At 43.6% G+C, this 26,117-nt stretch overlaps 1 protein-coding gene across 3 annotated transcripts in view; it reads left to right on the top strand.

The window, feature by feature from the left end:
* PLA2G7 (phospholipase A2 group VII) overlaps window positions 1-25,394 on the top strand; it is a 43,196-nt gene extending 17,802 nt beyond the window's left edge. For 2 of the 3 annotated variants that reach the window (XM_040427305.1, XM_040427306.1), the window contains exons 2-11: window positions 5,716-5,865; window positions 8,127-8,277; window positions 9,954-10,047; window positions 10,439-10,507; window positions 12,970-13,123; window positions 14,964-15,077; window positions 17,739-17,830; window positions 20,435-20,605; window positions 23,236-23,384; window positions 23,574-25,394. In XM_040427305.1, the coding sequence (XP_040283239.1) occupies window positions 5,767-5,865; window positions 8,127-8,277; window positions 9,954-10,047; window positions 10,439-10,507; window positions 12,970-13,123; window positions 14,964-15,077; window positions 17,739-17,830; window positions 20,435-20,605; window positions 23,236-23,384; window positions 23,574-23,686 (1,206 nt within the window). In that variant the 5' untranslated portion in view covers window positions 5,716-5,766 and the 3' untranslated portion in view covers window positions 23,687-25,394. The remainder of the gene's footprint in view (window positions 1-5,715; window positions 5,866-8,126; window positions 8,278-9,953; window positions 10,048-10,438; window positions 10,508-12,969; window positions 13,124-14,963; window positions 15,078-17,738; window positions 17,831-20,434; window positions 20,606-23,235; window positions 23,385-23,573) is intronic. The other variant, XR_005778136.1, reaches the window with a different exon arrangement.
* Window positions 25,395-26,117: the final 723 nt, after the last annotated feature.

Raw genomic sequence — 26,117 nt, 5'->3', positions numbered from 1 at the left:
TCTAGGGGCCCTAAAGCGTGAGAAGAAGTCTGGAATATAAATGTCTAAAAAATTTTACGCATTTGGATTCCGTGAGGGGTATGGGGAGTTCATGTGAGATTTTATTTTTTGACACAAGTTAGTGGAATATGAGACTTTGTAAGAAAAAAAAAAAAAAAATTCCGCTAACTTGGGCCAAAAAAATGTCTGAATGGAGCCTTACAGAGGGTGATCAATGACAGGGGTGGTGATCAATGACAGGGGTGGTGATCAATGACAGGGGGGTTGATCAATGACAGGGGGGTTGATCAATGACAGGGGGGTTGATCAATGACAGGGGGTTGATCAATGACAGGGGGTTGATCAATGACAGGGGGGTGATCAATGACAGGGGGGTGATCAATGACAGGGGGGTGATCAATGACAGGGGGGTGATCAATGACAGGGGGGTGATCAATGACAGGGGGGTGATCAGGGAGTCTATATGGGGTGATAACCACAGTCATTGATCACGCCCGTGTAAGGCTTCATTCAGACGTCCGGATGCGTTTTGCGGATCCGATCCATCTATCAGTGCATCCGTAAAAATCATGCGGACATCTGAATGGAGCTTTACAGGGGGGTAATCAATGACAGGGGGGTGATCAATGACAGGGGGGTGATCAGGGAGTCTATATGGGGTGATCACCACAGTCCTTGATCACGCCCCTGTAAGGCTTCATTCAGACGTCCGGATGCGTTTTGCGGATCCGATCCATCTATCAGTGCATCCGTAAAAATCATGCGGACATCTGAATGGAGCTTTACAGGGGGGTAATCAATGACAGGGGGGTGATCAGGGAGTCTATATGGGGTGATCACCACAGTCCTTGATCACGCCCCTGTAAGGCTTCATTCAGACGTCCGGATGCGTTTTGCGGATCCGATCCATCTATCAGTGGATCCGTAAAAATCATGCGGACGTCTGAATGGAGCTTTACAGGGGGTTGATCAATGACAGGGGGGTAATCAATGAAAGGGGGGTGATCAGGGAGTCTATATGGGGTGATCAGGGGTGATTAGGGGCTAATAAGGGGTTAATAAGTGACGGGGGGGGGGGTGTAGTGTAGTGTAGTGGTGCTTGGTGCTACTTTACTGAGCTACCTGTGTCCTCTGGTGGTCGATCCAAACAAAGGGGACCACCAGAGGAGCAGGTAGCAGGTATATTAGACGCTGTTATCAAAACAGCGTCTAATATACCTGTTAGGGGTTAAAAAAAACACATCTCCAGCCTGCCAGCGAACGATCGCCGCTGGCAGGCTGGAGATCAACTCTCTTACCTTCCGTTCCTGTGTGCGCGCGTTCACAGGAAGTCTCGCGTCTCGCGAGATGACGCATATATGCGTGACTGTGCGCAGGGCTGCCACCTCCGGAACGCGATCCTGCGTTAGGCGGTCCGGAGGTGGTTAAGTCTCATAGCTGGCAGAGGATCAGCTGAAGTTATGAAGAGGCACCTAAATTCAAGGCAGCTTCCTAGGCGTCTTACAATTAGACCATTTTCTACGCCTCATGCATATGTACATGTGCCGGACAGTTTGTGGTCCGCAATGCATGAGCGCCGACCATAGGGCCGCTGCATGTGGATCGCGGACCTATTCACTTGAATGGGGTCCACGATCCGCATCCAATTGTCCGCACTGCAAAAAAGTAGTGCATGCACTACTAATTGTTGCGCCACAATCTGCGCCTGAAATACGCCTAATTAGGCATATTTCAGATCGAAAAATGAGCTCCAAAGTGTACATGAGATCTGTCACATCTCAGTCACTTTGCTGGCACTGTATTTTGCAGCATTTCTTCCACCTGAAATTCTGTGCAGAAAAACCCCATGTAATCTACATTGAGTGCAGGTACCCTGAGGGTGCTTGCACACAGGAGTGTGACACTGGCATTTTTTACCACAATTCCCCCCCCCCGAATAACTGTTTTTGACACCTGCGGTTTCGCCGTGTGGATGGCTCACTAGCATTTCCTTCATTGTGCTTTTCCCGTTGAGAGAAGATGAAGAGAAAACGTCAGTTTCATATTTCCCATAGACCTTCAGCTATTATCTGGAGCTGGCGTTTTAATCATAAAAAGTACTGCAAAAAAATAAAAATGCAAAACTGCAGAAGAACGTTAGAAAAAACCTTATGTATGAAAGCAGCCTAAGGCCTCCTGCACACGAACGTGTGCGCCCCGTGGTCATGCTGCGGCCTGCAAAAAATAATAACACTAAGTACATGTTCAGAATTGGGCACTCCCATAAAGATCCTAGAAATACATGGTGGAGCATAAAAGTGTGACGCATTGCATGACACGAATAGACTTGTATAGAATGTATAACTAGATGACACAGTAAAAAGGTGAACAAACAATTCCTTCCAGGTACAGTAGGCTTAGGCCGTAGGAGAGAAGCTGAGCGGTATTACCCAGCATGGCTCCTCTCCCGCGGCTGTGTTCATTAGATTTTATAACCCATATATTATATCATTTCAGTCATGTAAGTTAAACCCTCATCCATGGAGACATTCCAGAACCAGCAGGTGACAGGTGATACAGAAAAGAACCTAGATCTGCTTAGGTGGTCCAGCTGCCATATTCTGAGGCCATCACTCCATATGAAGGCCACACATTACTTCTATAATTCAGTGTCCCCTATTTGCAGCAGACAGGCGGTGGGGGCTCTAACATGACCTAACGGCGGGGTTTGAGAAGAAGTCTAATGTTAGCTGTTCAATAGCTGCTGGCTGACAACCATTCCCCATGTTGTCTCCATGGGTAGTAGCTGGGACGTAACATTCCCTGAGAACAAAAGGATCAGACATGTTGAAATTCAACATGTGCCATCCTTTTTTAACTTGACATCTGTCTAATACACATTACTAGGCACTCCGGCACTCTAGCTGTTGTGAAACTACAACTCCCAGCATGCTCCATTTGCTTCTATGGGAGATCTGAGAACCGACAAGCAATTGCTCATGCTGGGAGTCGTAGTTTCGCCACAGCTGGAGTGGCGAAGGTTGGTGATGCCTGCATTAGATGGTTAGCGGGTCTCGTCAAAATCGAAGGTGTGTGACCAGCGTAGGGTCAAGGCTTTGGTTATACAAGACTCAGACAAGTTTGATGGCCAAAAAATTTGTGAGACTGGTCTATGACTTGCTGTCATGCAGCCATTTTAGAGATGGAGTTTGGCTGTAAAATAATTATAAAATCACAGGTCAGGTCGCACATGATTTACATTGTGGACTATGATGGCAAAACCACGTGCAACTTGCGACCGCAAATCCAGCAAGTTTTTGGATTTTTAGCGACCTTATTGATCATCTTTAGATGTGTTGTTGCAGTCTTTATGTAGTGTGACCAGAGTCATCGTGTGGCCTTTGCCTGATATGCAGACCCAGACTTTTCAATGAGAAACCTGAGGGATAGGCCTCATTCACACCAGCCATTCCCGTCCAGTGGACCGCATATTGTGGTCCGCAATGCACGGGCACCGACCATGTGCCCGCCATCTGCAGGCGCGGACCAATTTACTTGAATGGGGTTTGCAATTCGCATCTGATGGTCAGCACCGCTGCATGCCCTACTTATTTGCGGTGCAAAGGCATGGACAGAAAACCCACAGACGCACTTCCGTGTACTTCCGCACTATACTATACCTTCCAAATTGCGGACCGATTTAACTAAATGGTTCTGCATCCTTGATACGGTGCGCAGACGGCCAACGCTCATATTACGCAATACAGGCACACGGTCTTAAAAGGATATTCCCATTATAAAGATATAGACACATGGCATATCCACAGGATATGCCATAAATGCCTGATAGGCAGGGGAATAACTAGAACATTTCTGATATCTCAACGACTGCACCCCCGTGTCTCGTAGTCAAAGCTGTCCATGCTCACCATGCATCCTCCCACCCACGTAAAAAAAAAAATTCAAATAAAGGGGGCATTTATCAAACCTTGCCTGCTGGTACACTCTACAGTCCCCATAGCAGTCTCTATAGTGGTAGATCTGCCCCTGCTGATGGGTGCAGGTCAGAGACCTGCATTTATTTCCAAAATGGGGGTCACCTTGTGAGGCGGACAGGTCGCTGTGCACATCCATTCTCCATCCATTTCATGGGATTGGCAGAAAGAGCCAAGCAGCCAGTGAATATGCGGTACATACCTATAATGGGAATACATGGCTGACTGGCGGTAGCTTCCTCAGAAGGCAGGAGACATGGATTACAAATGGCTGAGCTTCCCATAGAGACTGTACATAAGTATCCGGAAGCACATTTCTATGTAAGGGATGTCTTGGCGTCCGTCGGATGAAACCTCCAGCAGTTCTTCGCTGGGGGAAGCTATGGGCAGCTGTTCCTTCCCGCAGCAGTGGGGATTTGCATGGTGCCCATTTAAGTGAATGGGAGAACATGTAATAAATGTGATTGCTTTGTGATGCTGGCGTACAGGGGCTCCTAGTTGTCACTGATACATGTCATGGTGCATTTCAGGAGCGTCACCAAGTGCTCTCCCCATAGGAGCGCACTGTGCATGACTGGCCACCTCTCACATTCCTTTCTATGGACCCGACAGAAATAGCCGAGCAGCAACTACACCGAGAATGGAGTGGGAAAGGTGGTGGAGGGAGCACTGCGCATGCGCAGCCGCCCTCCATTCATTTCTACAGGGCAGCAGAGCGCTGGCTCAGCTATTTCTGTCGGCCCCATAGAAATGAATAGGAGCGGTGGGCGGTCATGCATGGTGCGCTCCCATTCACTTGTATGGGGAGAGCGCTTGATGGTGGCCAGACCCGGCATTGGTGGGGGTCCCATAGGTGGCATGTGCAGTGCGCCCTCCACAACTTTTGGAGCTCCGTTCTCTGTGTAGGTGCGGGTCCCAGAGGGTAGAAAGATTAAAATGATACTTGTTTTCTTTATGCGAATGAGAGCTTCAATGCACCAAGGGGTGGGGCCTAGCCCCTAGGTGCACCTCCGACATCCTTCAACAACGAATCCCTCATAAAATAATGGTCTTTTTCTCTGAAATGCCACGACTGATTTTCACAAGACGGGTATCAATTTAATCAGCAAGATCAACCCTACCAGGCAGCACACTTTGTTTATTGGGATTGATTCTGCTGACAGGTGCTCTTTAAATAAATATATGAAGATCTCTGTGTGCCTCATGAGGCTGGACGTACTACACCTCTTTTTCACAATGGTGTGCGAGGCTGTAAGACAACTGGCTGCAGCAGGAACCTCCCCGCGGCTGCAGCAGGAACCTCCCCGCGGCTGCAGCAGGAACCTCCTTACGTCTGCAGCAGAAGGCCAGAATGCTCTGCTAAGTTCCACCCCACAGCTAACTGTAAGCCAAAAACTAAAAGGGGCTGTCCCATTAAGGCAACTTATCCCCTATTCCACTCCAGATGAGCAGCGTCCATAACAGGGAATACAGTTTCCACAAGGGGCACGCCCATCTCAAACTACCCTTAATCTTATACTCATGACCTAATGAATATGCCATAAATGTGAGATCATTGGGGAATGTGAAAACTGAGACCTCGAATGAGGAGGGGGACAAATTCTAGCGCCCAGCAGAGACGCGGTGGCGCATTCATAGACAAACCCCATTGTAGTGAATAGAAGGTGCACCAGCATGCCATAAACCTGTGCGATGGGAATGACATTGTGTAGGTGACTGCATCCCATCATTTATTTTCCAGGCTCAGAAGTCTCCAGCCACCCGCTTTGTGACGCACAAGGTACCACGGACCATGGGGAGTTACAGCAGTGTCCAATTCTGTGGGATGCCCCAAGGGAAAGGACCCCATGCCGTGGGCTGTACTGACCTGATGAGCAACCACACCATTCAGGTAATGGACTCGTTCTAACCTCTTTATTCTAGTGGATGTGTCCTGTTTTCTTCCTAGGATGAATTATTACCACCTGCACACAGAGAAGCGGCCATGAGGAAGATTTCAAAAAATTTCAATTTTTGATGTGGGGTCTGTATTTTTCTCTGGCGCAAGCAAAAGGGTTAAAGGGTGTTATAGGCAAACCTTCATTTAAAGGGCATCTTTGTATTTTCACTTCGAACAGTGGGTCTTTAGGAGACCCACCCACAAGCCTTTAAAAATAAGATTTAAAATAATTCTTATTTTAATAGCTCTACTGTGCTCCTTTTCTTATGTAATGCCTTGGCATGCTCTAGAGAAGAAGCTGTCCGAGAGAAATGCTGCTCCTGAAGTGTTTTTTTTATTTTATTTTTTCCCATGTGTCTTTTTCGGAGTGTTCCCCATTGCAGTCTTTATTGTAGGACCTCTCTCCTCTATGTACGCTATTACACATACGGTTTACTGGTTCAAGCCGTTGGTGTAGTTAACTAAAGGCCCATTTACATGGGCCGACTTTGCAGGTAAATATCGCGAACGAACCATTAGTTCCCGATAATTGCCCGCTCATCAAACAAGGTTGAAAGCTGCATTTATTGACATGCAACAGCCATCTCCTCTGTATGGTGACGGTCCCATCACCAGTGCTCATCCCCATAGAGAATCATTGTTTCAGGGCAGTAGATGCCCGTTTACACAGGACGATCTGCGGCCCAAAACCATGACTTAGGTGTCTGCTTCAATGAGGAACGAGTGACTGCTCCAGAGGACAGGTATCAGGATCGAGCATTCGTATAGGGGCCTTCAGTTTCAGTTCCATAATCTGATGAATCATCAGGTAACATCATGTACTTCTGATAGGAGAGGAATGAGGAAGAGAGCGATGTGAAGAATTACTACAGCTGCTGCCTGCGATGCAGATGGGAACAGGTCATGGGCTCCATCTACAAATATTAGTGATGTTGCATATCTTTACACACCCATCAGTGACTCACCTGGCAGGCAGGGGTTGGATCAGGTGTGCCAGCCGTCTGGACCATGCAGACCTGCCATCATTGGAGTTTTTTTTTTTTTTCACACCTTCCAAAAACGCATGTGCAGTGTGTGTGTTTTCATTTTCATGACATTTTTTCCAATGTTTTTTTCCCCCATACTCTCCAGAGGAAGTGACATCACAGGTGTGCACATACTTTCCTATTAAAATAAAAAATAAAAACACTAGGAATACAAAAAAAACCACCACATGCACGACAATACACTATATGGGCAAAAAAAGATCTAAAAAACATTTCAAACAAAGCTGAATAAATCAGCCATGGTTTTTTTCTGGGCGTTTTTAGGACCCAATAAAACGCCAGGGACAGTAGTATATGTGAAGGAACGCTTAGGGTGGATTCATCACACACTGGTTTTTGAGACCTTTTCAGCACTGTTGGCTGAAAGTTTATGTAATGATGGGCACAGAAGCATGTTTTTCGAACAGCATGTTAAAGGAATGTTTTGTTTTTCAGTCTTTTTTTAAAACATTTTTTATTTCATCTCTTTCTCTATAGAGTAAAACACCATTCAATTCAAACATATTATCACAAAAATGTCACTAAAGAAACAACGTAAAAATCGCATGCTGTATGCAAAGAAACACTATTAGGCTCCATTCACACGTCCGTAGCGTGTTTTGCGGACCGCACATCGCCGGCACTTTTGGAATATGCCTATTCTTGTCCGCAATTGCGGACAAGAATAGGACATGTTCTATTTTTTTTTTCGGGAACGGAATTGCGGACCCGGAAGTGCGGGTCCGCAATACCGTATCCGGGCAGCACATATAGAAATTAATGGGTCCGCAATTCCGTTAAGCAAAATGCGGAACGAAATTGTGGACGTGTGAATGGGGCCTTAGTTTTATGGCTAGGGAAAAATGCCAGAGAAAGTGTATGTGAGCGAAGCCTTAAAGGGGGTTATCCAATCCTAAAAAAAGCACCCCCTTATGCCAGGCTCCTCACACTGAATATACTTACCCGGGATCCCGCTTCCTGTGCCGCTCCTGGTCCCCGCAATGCCGCTGCAGCTTCTCCCCGTGTGTGGATGAAAACATCCTGTATCCACACACTCAAAAACTGAGCAAAACCGAAGGGGCAGAGCGCTCTGAACAGCTGTTCTGCCCATTCACTTTTTCAACAAAGGTAATAACCAGATGTAGCGATGGCAATTCTTATTTTGAACGTCTGCCCCTTCGTTTTCAGGGAAGCTTCCTCCGGTTATTTTACCCATGCGTGGACGGCGATGAGTATGAAGAGGCCACTTGGATCCCCAGGAGAGAGTACTACCGGGGACTGGCAGACACGTTAAAGCTCAACCGCACTATAGTGGATTTCATCCTCAGTTATTATTTCGGTAGGTTTTAATAAAGGGCCGCCATCATCTCTGTAAGGTTCTTCAGCCTCTGGACAGAACGTCTTATTGCCCCACTTTCTAGTTGTGGTCTTCACTAAATACTATGATATCCATTGTATAGCAATGTCCTAACACTCTCACCTCATGTAGACCCCTATAGTCTGATTATCACAGGTCCAGAGACCCCAGTGCAAACAGCCCATTCTTCTTATGCAGCCTATGGCGGACGTTCAGGTAAATGACCATCCATGCAGTATATAGAAGGCTTGAGTTAGATAGAGGTCAGGTTGGGTGGGCAGAGCACCCTCTCTATAAGGTTCATTTGAAGGAGTTGACCCAAATGGACAGCCCCTTCTCTGACACAGGCTGCCCCGGATTGCCGCTGTCCAGGCTTCTGGCCCACTGCTCTCACCAGGGAAGCTGCAGACGGCTGGAAATGTGGTATTACGTGACAGCCAGTTACAAAACAGGGGCCTCCGGATGTCGTTCCTCTGCATTAACCCTACGTTCTGAGTTATTTCAAAATGAACATCAAGTGCTTAAGAAGAGCATATGGCATTTACTGATGCAAACATAAGAGGAAATTGCTATACAGTGGGTTTCCTAATACTTCAGTGTGGATAGCTGCAAAGTGGGGCTACACTTTAAGGAGGTTTTCTGGTGTTATGCCATGCTTACTATAAAAAGGTTGTTTCACGAGGATAAGCTCAGTGTGTGTGCCCCAGGAGGGTATACGAATGACAAAGATTAGGGTTTCCTCCATACAGGACTTCCCTCTGTGAGACAAAATAGAGAGCCACTCTGTAGGAGCATCTCCCATTCTGGAGCCAACTAAGTATTACATGGTCAACCATTCATTTTAATGGCCGCTATGTAATATCGTATATCCCCCCCCCCTCCAGGAGGAAATAACTGGCTGGATGCGGCTTCCCTGTTGAATCTGGTGCAAGCAGCTGGAGTTGTCTCATGAAGACACATACTTTCTGGATGGAAGCATAGCAGAATCCTGCAAGTAATCCAATGCGTTATAATAAAAAGAATACACTTGAGAAGTAAAACACCGCTTGTGGGACAAAACTAAAATCAAGTTTAATATGATTTGGTAAAAAATACCATTTTTTTTTTTTTCCTTTTTTATTATTATTTTTAATTAAAAATGTATTAAAAGATATTTAAACAATTCCCACAGAATTGGCTTTAGGCTCAACAAATCCCGAGATAAGTGGTACGAGAAAAAAACATGGGATACTTGAGTTGAGTTGTCTATCCTATGTGTCTGTTTTTCACCACCCAGAAGTTAAGATGTGAACTGCAGCCTGTCAGGGGTTTTGCTAATATGTAAAGATATTGTATTGACTTGAAGGAGCACGTGTTAGCGGGATCAACCCTGCTGATTAAAATGAGACCTGTCTTGTAAAAATCAGTTGTGGCGTTCCCAAAAAAATGTAAATAAGGCCGCCACTGGAAAGCTGAGGATCTGTGGTGCACCGAGGAGCTAGGCCACACCCCTAGTGCACCAAATCCCTAATTTGCATAAAGAGGGAGTCTGTTTTATTTTTGGAACGCCGCAGCTCATTTTCACAAGAAAGGTATTGTTTTGTTTGATAGGGTTGATCCTGCTGACACATCTGTAATAACGTCTTACAGATGACCTGTTTCTTTTATGTTTTATGTAGGTTCCGTCAAGTGTCCGGCAAAGCTGAACGCACCTTTCAAGTCAGGAGAGAAGTATCCTTTGGTTGTGTTCTCCCACGGCCTTGGAGCTTTCAGGTAACGAACATATCATGCTCTCCACCTTTATGAAGACCCTCAGAGGTTCTCCTCCGAGGCTGACATGACGACATCATGCAGTGAATATGGATTTCCATTCACATTTTACAAAATTCCATAAGCTGCTCGATTTTGGATTGAGATCTGATACCTGCACCAGCATTTCTGATAGTAATATATGGTAGATGGTGACCTCAAATAAGTACGTTTGCTCCTCCTGGCTAGCATGGGGTCATGATTCTGATGATATAGATATCCTAGGACATCAGTGTCATGTCACTGGACAGTTAATGGTAATACTCTGTGTTGGTAAATCACAGGTCTCGTCTGGTGGTACATGGCTTCTGTGTTATCTTCTTCATTGTGTGACTTTTGTTTTCTTCATCTTCAGGACCTTGTATTCTACCTTCTGCATTGGGCTGGCCTCTCAGGGATTTGTAGTTGCTGCAGTGGAGCACAGGTGAATATTGCGCCATGCAGTGTGCAGTCCATCATATTTCTGGGTTATATTCCGCATAGACCAAGGAGGCCATTGACAGGCGGCTCTGTATCTGACACAGTCAGATGGTATCTGCCGTCATCGACCGCAGCATCCTTACCATGGCAAAATGAAATGGCCACAACTGAAGACTTTCAAACATGTCAATAAATCTTCAGTCCTTCATAGCAGATCCAGCCTTCTGTACTCCCCTCATAACAGATCCAGCCTTCTGTACCCCCCCCCCCATAACAGAGCCAGCCTTCTCTACTGCCCCCATAACAGAGCCAGACTTCTCCACTGCCCCCATAACAGAGCCAGCCTTCTGTACTCCCCCCCCCCCCCATAACAGAGCCAGCCTTCTCTACTGCCCCCATAACAGAGCCAGCCTTCTCTACTGCCCCCATAACAGAGCCTGCCTTCTCTACTCCCCCCCCCCCATAACAGAGCCAGCCTTCTCTACTGCCCCCATAACAGAGCCAGCCTTCTCTACCCCCCCCATAACAAAGCCAGCCTTCTGTACTCCCCCCCCCCCCCCCCCCATAACAGAGCCAGCCTTCTCTCCCCCCCCCCCATAACAAAGCCAGCCTTCTGTACTCCCCCCCCCCCCCCCCCATAACAGAGCCAGCCTTCTCTACTGCCCCATAACAGAGCCAGCCTTCTCTACTCCCCCCCCTCATATAACAGAGCCAGCCTTCTCTACTCCCCCCCCCCCCCCCATAACAGAGCCAGCCTTCTCTACTGCCCCCATAACAGAGCCAGCCTTCTCTACTCCCCCCCCCCCCCCATAACAAAGCCAGCCTTCTGTACTCCCCCCCCCCCCCCCCCATAACAAAGCCAGCCTTCTGTACTCCCCCCCCCCCCCCCCCCCCCCATAACAGAGCCAGCCTTCTCTACTGCCCCCATAACAGAGCCAGCCTTCTCTACTCCCCCCCCCCCCCCCCCCTCATATAACAGAGCCAGCCTTCTCTACTCCCCCCCCCCCATAACAGAGCCAGCATGAAATGACGGTAAAAGTAAGATGTGTGATCGCTGCATGGCCTCAGAGCTACATGTGCTGCAGGTTATAAAACAATTTTCCACATGACATTAGTGGATCGTCAGGCTGCGCATGTGGCCTAATCTATAACTGTTACACGTGTACCCAGATCACTCGGAGTCCAAACAATCATAGAATGACAATTCCTTTATATCATCATCATATTAATATTAAAACCATTTGGGTAATTGAGGGAGACAGAGGTATGGTATGGCAGAGGTATCTTAGGTTTGCACATGGTTTACAGTTTTGGATATATATTTATACCATTTCATCATTAGAATTACCTCTTCTTTGTGAACAATGATGAGCTAATATGCTATTATAAGTTTTTGTCTGCTCTGATATGCAGAGGAATATCGCTAGTCTTCTTCCAGTGGTCCCTCACTTATGTATTTATTTCACCTTTTGTTATGTGCACGCGTTTCTATGGTTTTAATATTAATATAATGATGAAATGAAGGAATTGTTATTTTATGATTGTTTGGACATATTGTAGGAGTAATATTTGTATATATGTGACCCTGGTAGGTCAGTTTATATAGGTTCCCTAATGTATAACTAATATGACCAGTGACTCCACTGACTCCTCTCCTGGATATCCACCCAAGTTAACACAGCATTTTGATATTTTAGATATTAGTTTGAAGGAGTTGTCTGACCCCTAAACCAAAAACTTCTTACCGCCTGTAATGTGTGTAGTGTACTGTGAAGTCCTGAAAAAGCCACGCACCTGTTGAAAGCCGCTCTGTTACAGAAGAAAGGTTCCCCTTCCTGCTGCTTCCGTTCCCCATTATTATCACGTCCTATTCGAGGTCATGTGCCGCTCAGGGACACGGCACTGCAGAGGCCAGAGAATGTCTGCAATAGTATTTGTGACCACAGACAGGATGCCACATTGCTAGTGCTCCGGGCATCGGATGCAGCAGGGACAGGCTCTTTGGCGCTGGAACACAGCAACTTTCTATAGGTGAGTGTTTTTGTTTTTATTATAGACACATTCGTAGCGGTAATTAATTTTGCGGTGGGGGTCGGATAACCCCTTTAACCTGGCAAAAAGCACTTAGTATAAGGGTCCATTCACACATCCGCACATGGCCAGGCCTATGATTAGAAATGCCTATTCTTATCCACGATTGCGGACAAGCATAGGACATGCTCTATCTTTTTTGCGGGACCGCAGAACGGAACTACCGTCTGCATCTTTTGCAGCCCCAATGAAATGAATGGGTCCGCACCCATTACGTAAAATTGCGGAATGGATGCGGACCCAGAACTACGGACTAGAATGGACACTTAGTATGTTTACACCGGTTAAGGCGTACCCACTGCCAAGTGCTTCTTGCCTAGTGTAGAAAAGTCCTTACGTGTCTGTATAAGACGTCTCTTACATGGTGTCTGATAGAGATGAATCTGCGTCTGCCACCTTTTACTTGCGGGAGCACTCCTCCGCTGATAGCAGTGAGCAAGATGACTCTCGTGAACCTTTGGAGGAAGTCTGGATTTACAACAAGGCTCCACCGGCGGGAGAAGACGAGTTTCCTCTCCGATTTGAGCAGGTACAGGAGCACAATTATCATTCACATTATCTTTTGGGTATGTTTACATGCCTTTTTGTTATTTTTATTTTTTTCTATTCCATGTTTTTTGCAGTGTTTTGCAAAGCTTTACACAGCGCAACGTGCTGGACGACTGATAATGATTTTAGATGCCTTGTGTAAGATGCCATCACCTGCTGAATGAGCTTGTTCATCGGGTGATTGGCAGCACCCTTACATGGGGCTGTTACCCCAGCTGATCAGTTGTTTGAGTTGGGGGCGGCCTCCTCACAGCTTATAAGCACAGCGCCATACGTTGTACAGTGGCTGTGCTTGGCCCTGTGACCAATGAACGTGACATCACTGACCTAGGGAGAGGTCGCAGCGATCACCAGATTGCCACAGCTGAATGGTGGGCATCCGATTACCAGCACCCCTGCCAATCAAATACTGAGGAACCATCCTGAGGATAGGTCATCCGTATGTTAATTCCAGAAAACCTCTTTAACTACACGGTTTTAAAGGGGTATTCCCATCTTGGACATTGGAGGCATATCTCTCAGCTGTTTTCGGCAGTCCCATGGAAATGAATTGAGGGCGGACACACATGCGTGGTGCGCCCTCCTGCACTTTGCGGGCTCCATTCTAAGTATTGGTGGGACCCCCATCTATCAGACATTAGGGGCATATCCTAGCGCAGGCATCCTCAAACTGCGGCCCTCCAGCTGTTGCAAAACTACAACTCCCAGCATGCCTGAACAGCCTACAGGTATCAGCCTACAGCAGGGCATTGTGGGTGTTGTAGTTTTACAACAGCTGGAGGGCCGCAGTTTGAGGATGCCTGCCCTAGCGCTATGCCCCCAATATCCAAGATGGGAATGCCCCTTTTACAAGAAGGTGTGTGTGTGTGGCACTGACATGACCCTTCAAATACAGTAGTAAGACCCTGGCAGGAAAAAGCATGAGATCTGACATCTATCACCATCTATGCCAGGGATGGCCAACCTGCGGCTCTCCAGTTGTTGTAAAACTACAATTCCCACCATGCTCGGCCTCCCACGGGCCAACAAATTTGTCAGAGACTAGCATACGTTATAGCACAAAGCTAGGTTTGAATTTCCGGCCGCACAAACAAAGGATGTGACATTCATTTTGAGGCCTGTGCCCCTTCATTTGTCACATCTTACTCCAAGACAGTTTTGACTAAGACCGGTGTATAAAAAGCCGTTCTTTGTAAGTCCCCTGTATGTGTACATGTGTTCTGTTCATCACTGTGTTGACTGGAATTAGGGTACTTTCACACTTGCGTTGTTGGATTCCGGCAGGCAGTTCCGTCGCCAGAACTGCCTGCCGGATCAGGCAATCTGCATGCAAACGGATACCATTTGTAGAGGGATCCGGATGCGGATCCGTCTCACAAATGCATTGCAATATCGAATCTGTCTCTCCGCTTGTCATCCGGAAAAACGGATCCGGTATTTATCATTTTCACATTTTTAAAGGTCTGCACATGCGCAGACCTCAAAACCAGATCCGTTTTTCCGAAACCACTTGGGGCCGGATCCAGCATTAATGCATTTCAATGGAAAATAATGCTGGCATTCCGGCAAATGTTCTGGAATTTTGGACGGCGAAAATACTGCAGCATGCTGCGGTATTTTCTCTGTCCAAAAAACGTACAATGACTGAACTGAAGACATCCTGATGCATCCTGAACGGATTGCTTTCCATTCAGAATGCATTATGATAAAAATGATCAGTTTTTTCCGGTATTGAGCCCCTAGGATGGATCCCAATACCAGAAAAGTTTAATGCAAGTGTAAAAGTACCCTTAGAAATGCTCCTGTGTTTTCTCTTGTAGGTCCAGAAACGAACACATGAATGTTTACAAGCCTTGGACCTCCTGCTAGACATCAATGCTGGAAAACCAGTCAATAATGCATTGTCATCCAACTTCAACTGGTTGTTATTAAAGGTTGGTATCAAATAGGAGCACGTTATGTCTCTTGGGAGTGGCAACCATGTTATGAGGTTGTACGAAGTTTTAAAGTTCGCCAGAAATGGCCAAATGCTGCTGTACTCACTTGGATGAGCAACTTCTCCCAACAATCCAGGAGCAACCATGGTGATGAACAAAGCTTTTTCCATTATGATGGCAAGGCAGAAGTGATAATTAAGTGGCTCTGTGAACAAAACATTGAATTTTTGGGTCCATAACCAGGAAGCTCTGCCGATCTCAATCCTATTGAGAACCTGTGGTCAATTCTCAAAAAGAAGGTGGACAACAATAACACAGAAATCGTGATAAACTCCAAGCATGAATGGGTTTATATTAGTCAGAACTTGGTCCAGAAGATGATATCCAGCAGCTCGACCAACTACAAAAGTCCTGAAAAAGAAGGGTAAACACTGGAAATATTGAGTCTTTAACTATAATTGACATTCATGAAGTTTAACTCATGAAATGCTTACAATTGTCCTTCAGTATAGAAACATCTGACAAAAAGCCGCAAACTGTGTGAAAACCAAAATTTGTGTCATTCTTACAACTTTTGCCTGCACTGAACATTTTTCTCTAGGTATCATAGTAACATAGTACATAAGGCCGAAAAAAGACATTTGTCCATCCAGTTCGGCCTGTTATCCTGCAAGTTGATCCAGAGGAAGGCAAAAAACCCTGTGAGGTAGAAGCCAATTTTCTCCACTTTAGGGGAATAAAAAATTCCTTCCCGACTCCAATCATGCAATCAGAATAACTCCCTGGATCAACGACCCCTCTCTAGTAGCTATAGCTTGTAATATTATTACCCTCTTGAATTCCTTTATTGTACTCACCATCACCACCTCCTCAGGCAGAGAGTTCCATAGTCTCACTGCTCTTACCGTAAAGAATCCTCTTCTATGTTTGTGTACAAACCTTCTTTCCTCCAGACGCAGAGGATGTCCCCTCGTCACAGTCACAGTCCTGGGGATAAATAGCTGATGGGATAGATCTCTGTACTGACCCCTGATATATTTATACATATTAATTAGATCTCCCCTCAGTCGTCTTTTTTCTAAAGTGAATAACCCTAATTTTGATAATCTTTCAGGGTACTGTAGTTGCCCCATTCCAGTTATTACTTTATTTGCCCTCCTCTGAACCCTCTCTAGCTCTGCTATGTCTGCCTTGTTCACAGGAGCCCAGAACTGTACACAGTACTCCATGTGTGGTCTGACTAGCGATTTGTATAGTGGTAGGACTATGTTCTCATCACGGGCATCTATGCCCCTTTTGATGCAACCCATTATCTTGTTGGCCTTGGCAGCAGCTGCCTGACACTGGTTTTTGCTGCTTAGTTTGCTGTTTATTAAAATTCCTAGATCCTTTTCCATGTCAGTGTTACCGAGTGTTTTACCATTTAGTATGTACGGGTGACTTGCATTATTCCTTCCCATGTGCATAACTTTACATTTGTCAGTGTTAAACCTCATCTGCCACTTATCTGCCCAAGCCTCCAATCTATCCAGATCCCTCTGTAGTAGTATACTGTCCTCATCAGTGTAAATTACTTTACACAGTTTAGTGTCATCTGCGAAAATTGATACTTTACTATGCAAGCCTTCTACAAGATCATTAATAAATATATTGAAGAGAATAGGGCCCAATACTGACCCCTGAGGTACCCCACTAGTGACAGTGACCCAATCTGAGTGTGTACCGTTAATAACCACCCTCTGTTTTCTATCACTCAGCCAGTTACTTACCCACATACAGATGTTTTCTCCCAGTCCGAGCATTCTCATTTTATATACTAACCTTTTATGTGGTACAGTGTCAAATGCTTTGGAGAAGTCCAGATATACGACATCCATTGATTCGCCGCTGTCAAGTCTAGAACTTACCTCCTCATAGAAACTGATTAAATTAGTTTGACATGACCGATCCCTCACGAAGCCATGCTGATATGGCGTTATTTGCTTATTTCCGTTGAGATGCTCTAATATAGCATCTCTCAGAAAACCTTCAAACAGTTTACCCACAACAGATGTTAAACTTACCGGTCTATAGTTTCCAGGCTCTGTTTTTGGCCCCTTTTTGAATATTGGCACCACATTTGCCACGCGCCAATCCTGTGGGACATTCCCTGTCAGTATAGAGTCTGCAAATATCAGAAATAAGGGTCTGGCTATGACATTACTTAATTCCTTTAGGATACGGGGGTGTATGCCATCCGGTCCTGGCGATTTGTCTATTTTAATCTTTTTAAGCCGCTGATGTACTTCTTCCTGGGTCAGACAGGACACTTTTAATGGGGAATTTATTTTTGCATTCTGCATGTCATCTGACAGTTTATTTTCCTCAGTGAATACATTGGAGAAAAAAATATTTAACAGCTTTGCTTTCTCCTCGTCGCTCTCTGCGACTCCCCCCTCATTACTCTTTAAAGGGCCAACACCTTCAGCTTTATACTTTTTAACATTTATATAATTGAAGAACATTTTAGGGTTAGTTTTACTCTCTTTGGCAATTAATCTCTCGGTCTCTAGTTTGGCCGCTTTTATTTGTTTTTTACATGTTCTATTTTTTTCCTTATAGTTTTTAAGGATTTTCTATTATTGATATTTTATATTCTATTAACATTTATCTTTTAAGGATTCTATTGATGTTCAAAAAGTAGCAGTGGCGGGACATTCTTTTGGTGCAGCAACAGCAATCAAAGCTCTTGGTAGAGACTCACGGTTTAGGTAGGTATTTCTGTAAAGAGGATGAATTACATCTGTGCCGGGGTAATTATTCCTGTCAAACTAATAACATCAGTTATATTCTTCTACATAGGAGGCAGTATTATAGTAGTTATATTCTTGTACATAGGAGGCAGTATTATAGTAGTTATATTCCTGTACATAGGAGGCAGTATTATAGTCGTTATATTCTTGTACATAGGAGCAGTATTATAGTAGTTATATTCTTGTACATAGGAGGCAGTATTATAGTAGTTATATTCCTGTACATAGGAGGCAGTATTATAGTAGTTATATTCTTGTACATAGGAGGCAGTATTATAGTAGTTATATTCTTGTACATAGGAGCAGTATTATAGTAGTTATATTCTTGTACATAGGAGGCAGTATTATAGTAGTTATATTCTTGTACATAGTAGCAGTATTATAGTGGTTATATTCTTGTACATAGGAGCAGTATTATAGTAGTTATATTCTTGTACATAGGAGCAGTATTATAGTGGTTATATTCTTGTACATAGGAGCAGAATTATAGTAGTTATATTCTTGTACATAGGAGCAGTATTATAGTAGTTATATTCTTGTACATAGGAGGCAGTATTATAGTAGTTATATTCTTGTACATAGGAGCAGTATTATAGTCGTTATATTCTTGTACATAGGAGGCAGTATTATAGTAGTTATATTCTTCTACATAGGAGGCAGTATTATAGTAGTTATATACTTGTACATAGGAGGCAGTATTATAGTAGTTATATACTTGTACATAGGAGCAGTATTATAGTAGTTATATACTTGTACATAAGAGCAGTATTATAGTAGTTATATTCTTGTACATAGGAGCAGTATTATAGTAGTTATATTCTTGTACATAGGAGCAGTATTATAGTAGTTATATACTTGTACATAGGAGCAGTATTATAGTAGTTATATTCTTGTACATAGGAAGCAGTATTATAGTAGTTATATTCTTGTACATAGGAGCAGTATTATAGTAGTTATATTCTTGTACATAGGAGCAGTATTATAGTAGTTATATTCTTGTACATAGGAGCAGTATTATAGTAGTTATATACTTGTACATAGGAGCAGTATTATAGTAGTTATATTCTTGTACATAGGAGCAGTATTATAGTAGTTATATTCTTGTACATAGGAGCAGTATTATAGTAGATATATTCTTGTACATAGGAGCAGTATTATAGTAGTTATATTCTTGTATATAGGAGCAGTATTATAGTAGTTATATTCTTGTACATAGGAGCAGTATTATAGTAGTTATATTCTTGTACATAGGAGGCAGTATTATAGTAGTTATATTCTTGTACATAGTAGCAGTATTATAGTGGTTATATTCTTGTACATAGGAGCAGTATTATAGTGGTTATATTCTTGGACATAGGAGCAGAATTATAGTAGTTATATTCTTGTACATAGGAGCAGTATTATAGTAGTTATATTCTTGTACATAGGAGGCAGTATTATAGTAGTTATATTCTTGTACATAGGAGCAGTATTATAGTAGTTATATTCTTGTACATAGGCAGTATTATAGTAGTTATATTCTTGTACATAGGAGGCAGTATTATAGTAGTTATATTCTTGTACATAGGAGCAGTATTATAGTCGTTATATTCTTGTACATAGGAGGCAGTATTATAGTAGTTATATTCTTCTACATAGGAGGCAGTATTATAGTAGTTATATACTTGTACATAGGAGGCAGTATTATAGTAGTTATATACTTGTACATAGGAGCAGTATTATAGTAGTTATATACTTGTACATAAGAGCAGTATTATAGTAGTTATATTCTTGTACATAGGAGCAGTATTATAGTAGTTATATTCTTGTACATAGGAGCAGTATTATAGTAGTTATATACTTGTACATAGGAGCAGTATTATAGTAGTTATATTCTTGTACATAGGAAGCAGTATTATAGTAGTTATATTCTTGTACATAGGAGCAGTATTATAGTAGTTATATTCTTGTACATAGGAGCAGTATTATAGTAGTTATATTCTTGTACATAGGAGCAGTATTATAGTAGTTATATACTTGTACATAGGAGCAGTATTATAGTAGTTATATTCTTGTACATAGGAGCAGTATTATAGTAGTTATATTCTTGTACATAGGAGCAGTATTATAGTAGATATATTCTTGTACATAGGAGCAGTATTATAGTAGTTATATTCTTGTATATAGGAGCAGTATTATAGTAGTTATATTCTTGTACATAGGAGCAGTATTATAGTAGTTATATTCTTGTACATAGGAGCAGTATTATAGTAGTTATATACTTGTACATAGGAGCAGTATTATAGTAGTTATATTCTTGTACATAGGAGGCAGTATTATAGTAATTATATTCTTCTACATAGGAGCAGTATTATAGTAATTATATTCTTCTACATAGGAGCAGTATTATAGTAGTAATATTTTTGTACATGGGAGGTAGTATTAAAGTAGCTACTGTATATCCTTATACATAGCAGGCAGTAGTATTACAGTAGCTATATTATTTTTCAGTAGTGGGGTAGTATAACCATATTGAAAGCTCATCAAGAGGTGAAATCACAATGTGGTGTGTGTTGGTGTTAGGTGTGGTGTTGCACTGGATGCCTGGATGTACTCTCTGAGAGAGGAGTTATTTTCCACTGTTCATCAGCCCGTTATATTTGTGAACTCTGAGAAATTCCAGTGGGTGGATAACATTCTACTCATGAAGAAGATGTATTCCACTAGCGTGGAGAGGAAGATGATCACCATCAAGTAAGTGTATACTGGTACTAGTTTAGTTCTATCATTTGTACATCATGTTCAATACACAAGTAATGTACACTTTGCAGATTATCAAGGCCATTAGTTAAAGCATCATATTGTCACTGGGGCTTGCACCAATCACTAGTACAAGGATCCCAGTTCCTTTTTGCAAGCATGTTCATGGTGCGTTGGATGGAGTTGTGACTGAGCTGCTTGGCAGGAAGGAGTGGAGCCTGTGCAGCAGCAATGCAGTATAATAGCTCATGCTTACAGTCGTTGCCCGGCCATGCCCATATTGCGGCCCACAAACAGCGGGTCCACAATATGCATGCACAGGCCGTGCGCATCCCGCATCAAGGATGCGGACTCATTCACTTGAATGGGTCCGCAATCCGGAAGGTCCGGTGCGTAACAGAGGCACGGAACTAGGGATCGACCGATATTGATTTTTTTAGGGCCGATACCGATAATTTGTGAACTTTCAGGCCGATAGCCGATAATTTATACCGATATTCTGGGAATTTTCATTTTTGGAAAAAAAATTTTTTTTTGTAAATCTTTCTTTTTCATTTATACTTAAATATATATATATTTTTTTTTACTAACTTTTAGCCCCCTTAGGGACTAGAACCCTTGTCCTATTCACCCTGATAGATCTCTATCAGGGTGAATAAGATCTCACACTCTCCCTGCTGCTCTGTGCTTTGTGCACACAGCAGCATGGAGCTTACCATGGCAGCCAGGGCTTCAATAGCGTCCTGGCTGCCATGGTAACCGATCGGAGCCCCAGGATTACACTGCTGGGGCTCCGATCGGAGGAGCAGGGGAGAGGGGATCCTGTGGCCACTGCCACCAATGATTAATACTGGGGGGGGGGGGGGGTGGCTTGGCTGGGGGGCGCACTGCACCACCAATGAAGAGAAATCTCTCATTAATTCATATACAGGAGGCGGGAGCTGGCTGCAGAATCACATAGCCGGCTCCCGACCTCTATGAGCGGTAGCTGCGATCCGTGGCACCTAAGGGGTTAACTACCGCAGATCGCAGCTACAGCTCATAGAGGTCGGGAGCCGGCTATGTGATTCTGCAGCCAGCTCCCGCCTCCTGTATATGAATTAATGAGAGATTTCTCTTCATTGGTGGAGCGGTGGCCACAGCCCCGCCCCTTCTCTTGTCCTCTCGCCTCTAATTGGTGGCAGCAGCAGCACAGGGGGAGGGAGACACTGCTTCCTTCTCCCCTGTGCTGCTGAGGAAACACAGAGCACTGAGAGCAGCGCGTTCTGTGTTCCCAATATGTTATCGGTATATCGGCAAAATAGATGCTGTCAAAATCCTCAATATCGGCCGATAATATCGGTAAAACCAATAATCGGTCGATCCCTACACGGAACCCCACAGAAGCACTACAGAGTGCTTCCGTGGGGCTTCTATCCGCGCCTCCGCACTGCAAAATAATAGTTGAATGGGTCTGGATCCGTCTGCGCCAACCGCACAGATGCTGTGCGCGCGCATTGGGGACCACAAATTGCTGTTTCCAATGTACGGAACGGCCAACCAACAGCCGTGTGCATGAGACCTAATTGAGAAGACTTCTTCAGCAGGGAACATAAGGGGGAAATATATTGTTAGTTGCCAAAGGGAATAGAGACTGATTCTGTCCAGAGGACTCCCCTGGGTGCACAGATTGATAGAAGCACCAAGGAGGAACAAATAGAAGCAAACAAAGAAGAAAGGGGTTCACTTTTACAAAAACTGAAAACTACTTAAAAGCTTTGGACACTGTTGAAGTATTTTTTTTTATTGCATTTTACTCATTTTGGGCTTAAAATCATTTTTTTCACTTGGTCTTCATTAAAAAATGTTCTGCTGTTTCTAAGATACAGGGATTAAAAATTAGTCTGTTGGCAAGCTGACACTTTCTATTTTGAATCCCATATCTGACTGCTCATGTGTAGCACTTCTCTGATCTCCTGAATTCTTATCAAACTGATAAGAATATGGCTTAAATAAGTGTTTATGAGGTCAGGAGATCAGAGATGAGAGCTACACGAGCCATAAGATACGATGCAAAGAAAACAGTGTCCGCTTGCAAATAGGGAGATTTTTAACCCCTGTTACTCAGAAACTGGAGAACATTTCTAATAAAGACCAATTTAAAAAAATAATTTTTTAGCCCAAAATCACTAAAATGTAATCATAAAAAAAATTGCTCTGAAGGTATTCCTAACCCACATATTTCAAGACTTTCGACAAAAATGATTAGGGTTACTGAGCTTTCCAAAAACTTTTTGATATGTCAGTGATATATTAAAGGTTTTGATTGATGGGGGTCTGAATGCCAAATGAGGAGAGAGTAGTGTTCACATAGCGCGCTGTCCTCGCTGCAGAAGCCTCTCCCAAGAGGAGTTTATGGCCCATCTCCATTCCTGAGTGCCTCTTCGTTCTAGCGATCGGGGGAAATCTCAGCAGATTCTCACCGATCAAAACCTTTCATATGTTGCTATGACATTTTAAAACTTTTTGGAAAGCTCATCAGTGACCCTTTCATTGGATAACCCACTTAAAAGCTATGTTACTAATTCTTTTTGTCAATGGTGAGCTCCTTTTTTGGCATCATCTAAAATTGCTTGTCTGTGTAGGGGCAGCGTCCACCAGAGCTTCCCAGACTTCACCTTTCTGACCGGTTACCTGATTGGGAAAATATTCAAGCTGAAAGGAGAGATTGATCCGTACGTGGGGATGGACATCATTATTAACGTTACATTAGCCTTCCTACAGCGGCATCTAGGTGAGTGCCAGAACAACAGGGGAGGGAGTCACTGAGGCTCCATAATAGTGCGGCACTGTTATTCCTGTAGATTATGATGCAACTTGTGACACAGCCTCAAGGGCAAATGTGAAATGTGAAGCCTTAATCCCCTTAGATCTGATACTCTGGTCCCTGATAAGTTCTGATTTTTATTTTTTTATCACTTAGGGCTCCAGAAAGACTTTAACCAGTGGGACCCTCTCATTGATGGAAAAGGAGAATTTGTCATTCCTGGCACCAACCTTGATCTACCTCCAGCACATTCTAAAGCCTCCAAGTGACACTTGCAGAAATGCCCAAGTACCAGTGTTGTACAGTAACTTACCTGCCATCAAAGGACACAAGAGTTGCAAGTCTGTACCTCATACATGGATGACACATTATAAAATTGCAGGACATAAGAGGCGCGACTCTGTTCCTCATACATGGATAGCACATTATATCACAGGACGTGAGTCGTCGGCCTGTACCTTATACATGAAGAACGTATTATTACATCACAGGATGTGAGAGGCGCACTGCCCGGATAGCACATGATGACATCACAGGTCGTGGGAGGTGCAGACCTCTACCTCATACATGGATGACACAGTATTTAATCATGGGCCTCTACTTCTTACATGGAGGACACATCATTACATCACAGGTTGTCGGAGGTGCGGACCTCTACCTCATACATTGATGACACATCATTACATCACAGATGGTGAGAGGTGCAGTGGGACACATTATTAGACTACGTTATTCATTTTCGAATAGATATAGACTGGAATATGTTCTGGATTTCTTTAGAACTTTTCTACTTTCTGGATGGTTATGCACGGTGGTGTTTTACAACTGGATAGGCGTAGAAGTGTGTGATCCCCATAATTTTCTATAAGTCACAATTTTTATGATCCTGGCAGCCAGTATACACTTGACGCAGATGAAAGTTACCTGCTACTCACTCCATTAGGTCACTGCTACAATCAGTAATACTGCACTGTGTCATTTAGAGTGTATAGTAATCTGCAATCTACCTTCGGTCTCTGCAAAGGATCAGGGTGCTGCTCTCTCCCTCCCCCGTGTCTTACGGTGCAGCTCAGCTTTGCAAGACTGGCTGCTGTGTTTGAGCTGGAGCTCAGCAGTGCATGGAGAGACCATTTCCATTACATCAGGGATCTGATGATTTAAAAAGTACATATAATTAAGAAAATGAGGCTCCGTGAAGCAGGAGTCTGGAGATCTGATTTATGACCTGACAACGGAGAACTGGCAGAAGCAACAGGATACTCCAGAAGACATGGTGCTCTAAATAATGGACATATCACAGATTTATGAATAATTGATAAAATACACTACTGTCTCCATGGCTGCACCACTAGCAACTCATGGCTGAAACCAGAGATGTCTATGGTTGTCTTTTACTGAATGATTTTGCACTTGGAGCTTTTAATGGAATAATTAACTATTTTTATAGATGATGTTACACAATGCATTCAACACCTGCAGTCTAGCAGGAAGAGGAGTATTAGGGGCCGTTCACACAAGTGCAGATTTCAGAACAGAAAGTCTGTGTTTTTCATGCGGATTTTACACAGATCTTGCCCTTCCATTGAAAAGGGTGAAATCGGCACTAAAAATCACCCAAACAATTGACATGCTGTGGATTTCTAAATTCACACGAAGGAAAAAAAATAAAAATCTAAGTGTACCAAAGATTTGTGTAATTTCATACATTTTGCTGGTACTGTGTTTTTTTTTTTTCCTCGCAGGTACCCATGGAGTGCACTCACACGCTGCGGCTTTTGTTGCATAAATTTCCGCGACTGAAAATGAGTTAAAGTCCCCTGATTTGGGCTTGCGGATCCATGTGCTCGCCACCCCATTCAAGTGAATGGAACTGATTTTGCGTTGCAGAAATTTCTCCAACAAAAGCCGCAGCGTGTGAAGGCGCCCCAAAGGTACCTGCACACAAGTACTGATTTCAAAATAAAATAAAAAAATCTGTTTTTTTTGGGGATTTCTGCACCAAATACCATATGTGTTACTTGCCATTTGTGGTGCGGATTTCATGCAGTTTTGCCACAGATATCAGCCTTCTGTTGAAATCCGCACAAAAAAAATCTATAATTGCACAAAGAATTGACATGCTGAGGATTTCTACATACGCACAGCAGGTCAATTTCTGCATGGAAAAAAAGCTAAGTGCACATGACAATTGTCTAATCTCATACACTATTCCAGTACTGTATTACACGGCAGTTTTTCCGCATGTAGCCTTAGGCTACTTTCACATATGCGTTTTGGCATTCCGGTTTTGAGATACGGCAGAGGCTCTCAAAACTGGGCCAAGGTACATCAGGATGTCTTCTTCTGTTCCGTCAGCATTCCGCTTTGTGACCGGACACCGCTTAGTGTCCAGTCATCGAAACGGAACAAAACTCATCCATCACTAAAAACAATGCAAGTCAATGGTGCAGGATCAGTTTTTTTAGGATCTTAAAAAAAACAAAAAACGGATCGGTCACCCATTGACTTTCAATTTATTTAGTGACTGATACGGTTGGTTCTGTTTCAATTTCACACAACCGCATTCTAATGGAACAGATGCATCCTGATGTGTAATCAAAACTGAACCATTTTGGTCAGATTTTGAGATCCTCTGCCAGATCTCAAAACTTGAAACCAAAACGCATATGTGAAAGTAGCCTTACAGGGGGCCAGCTAGTG

Source organism: Bufo bufo, chromosome 4, assembly GCF_905171765.1.
Source record: "Bufo bufo chromosome 4, aBufBuf1.1, whole genome shotgun sequence".
Taxonomy (NCBI): Eukaryota; Metazoa; Chordata; class Amphibia; order Anura; family Bufonidae; genus Bufo; species Bufo bufo.
This window is presented reverse-complemented; position numbering and strand designations above follow the sequence as displayed.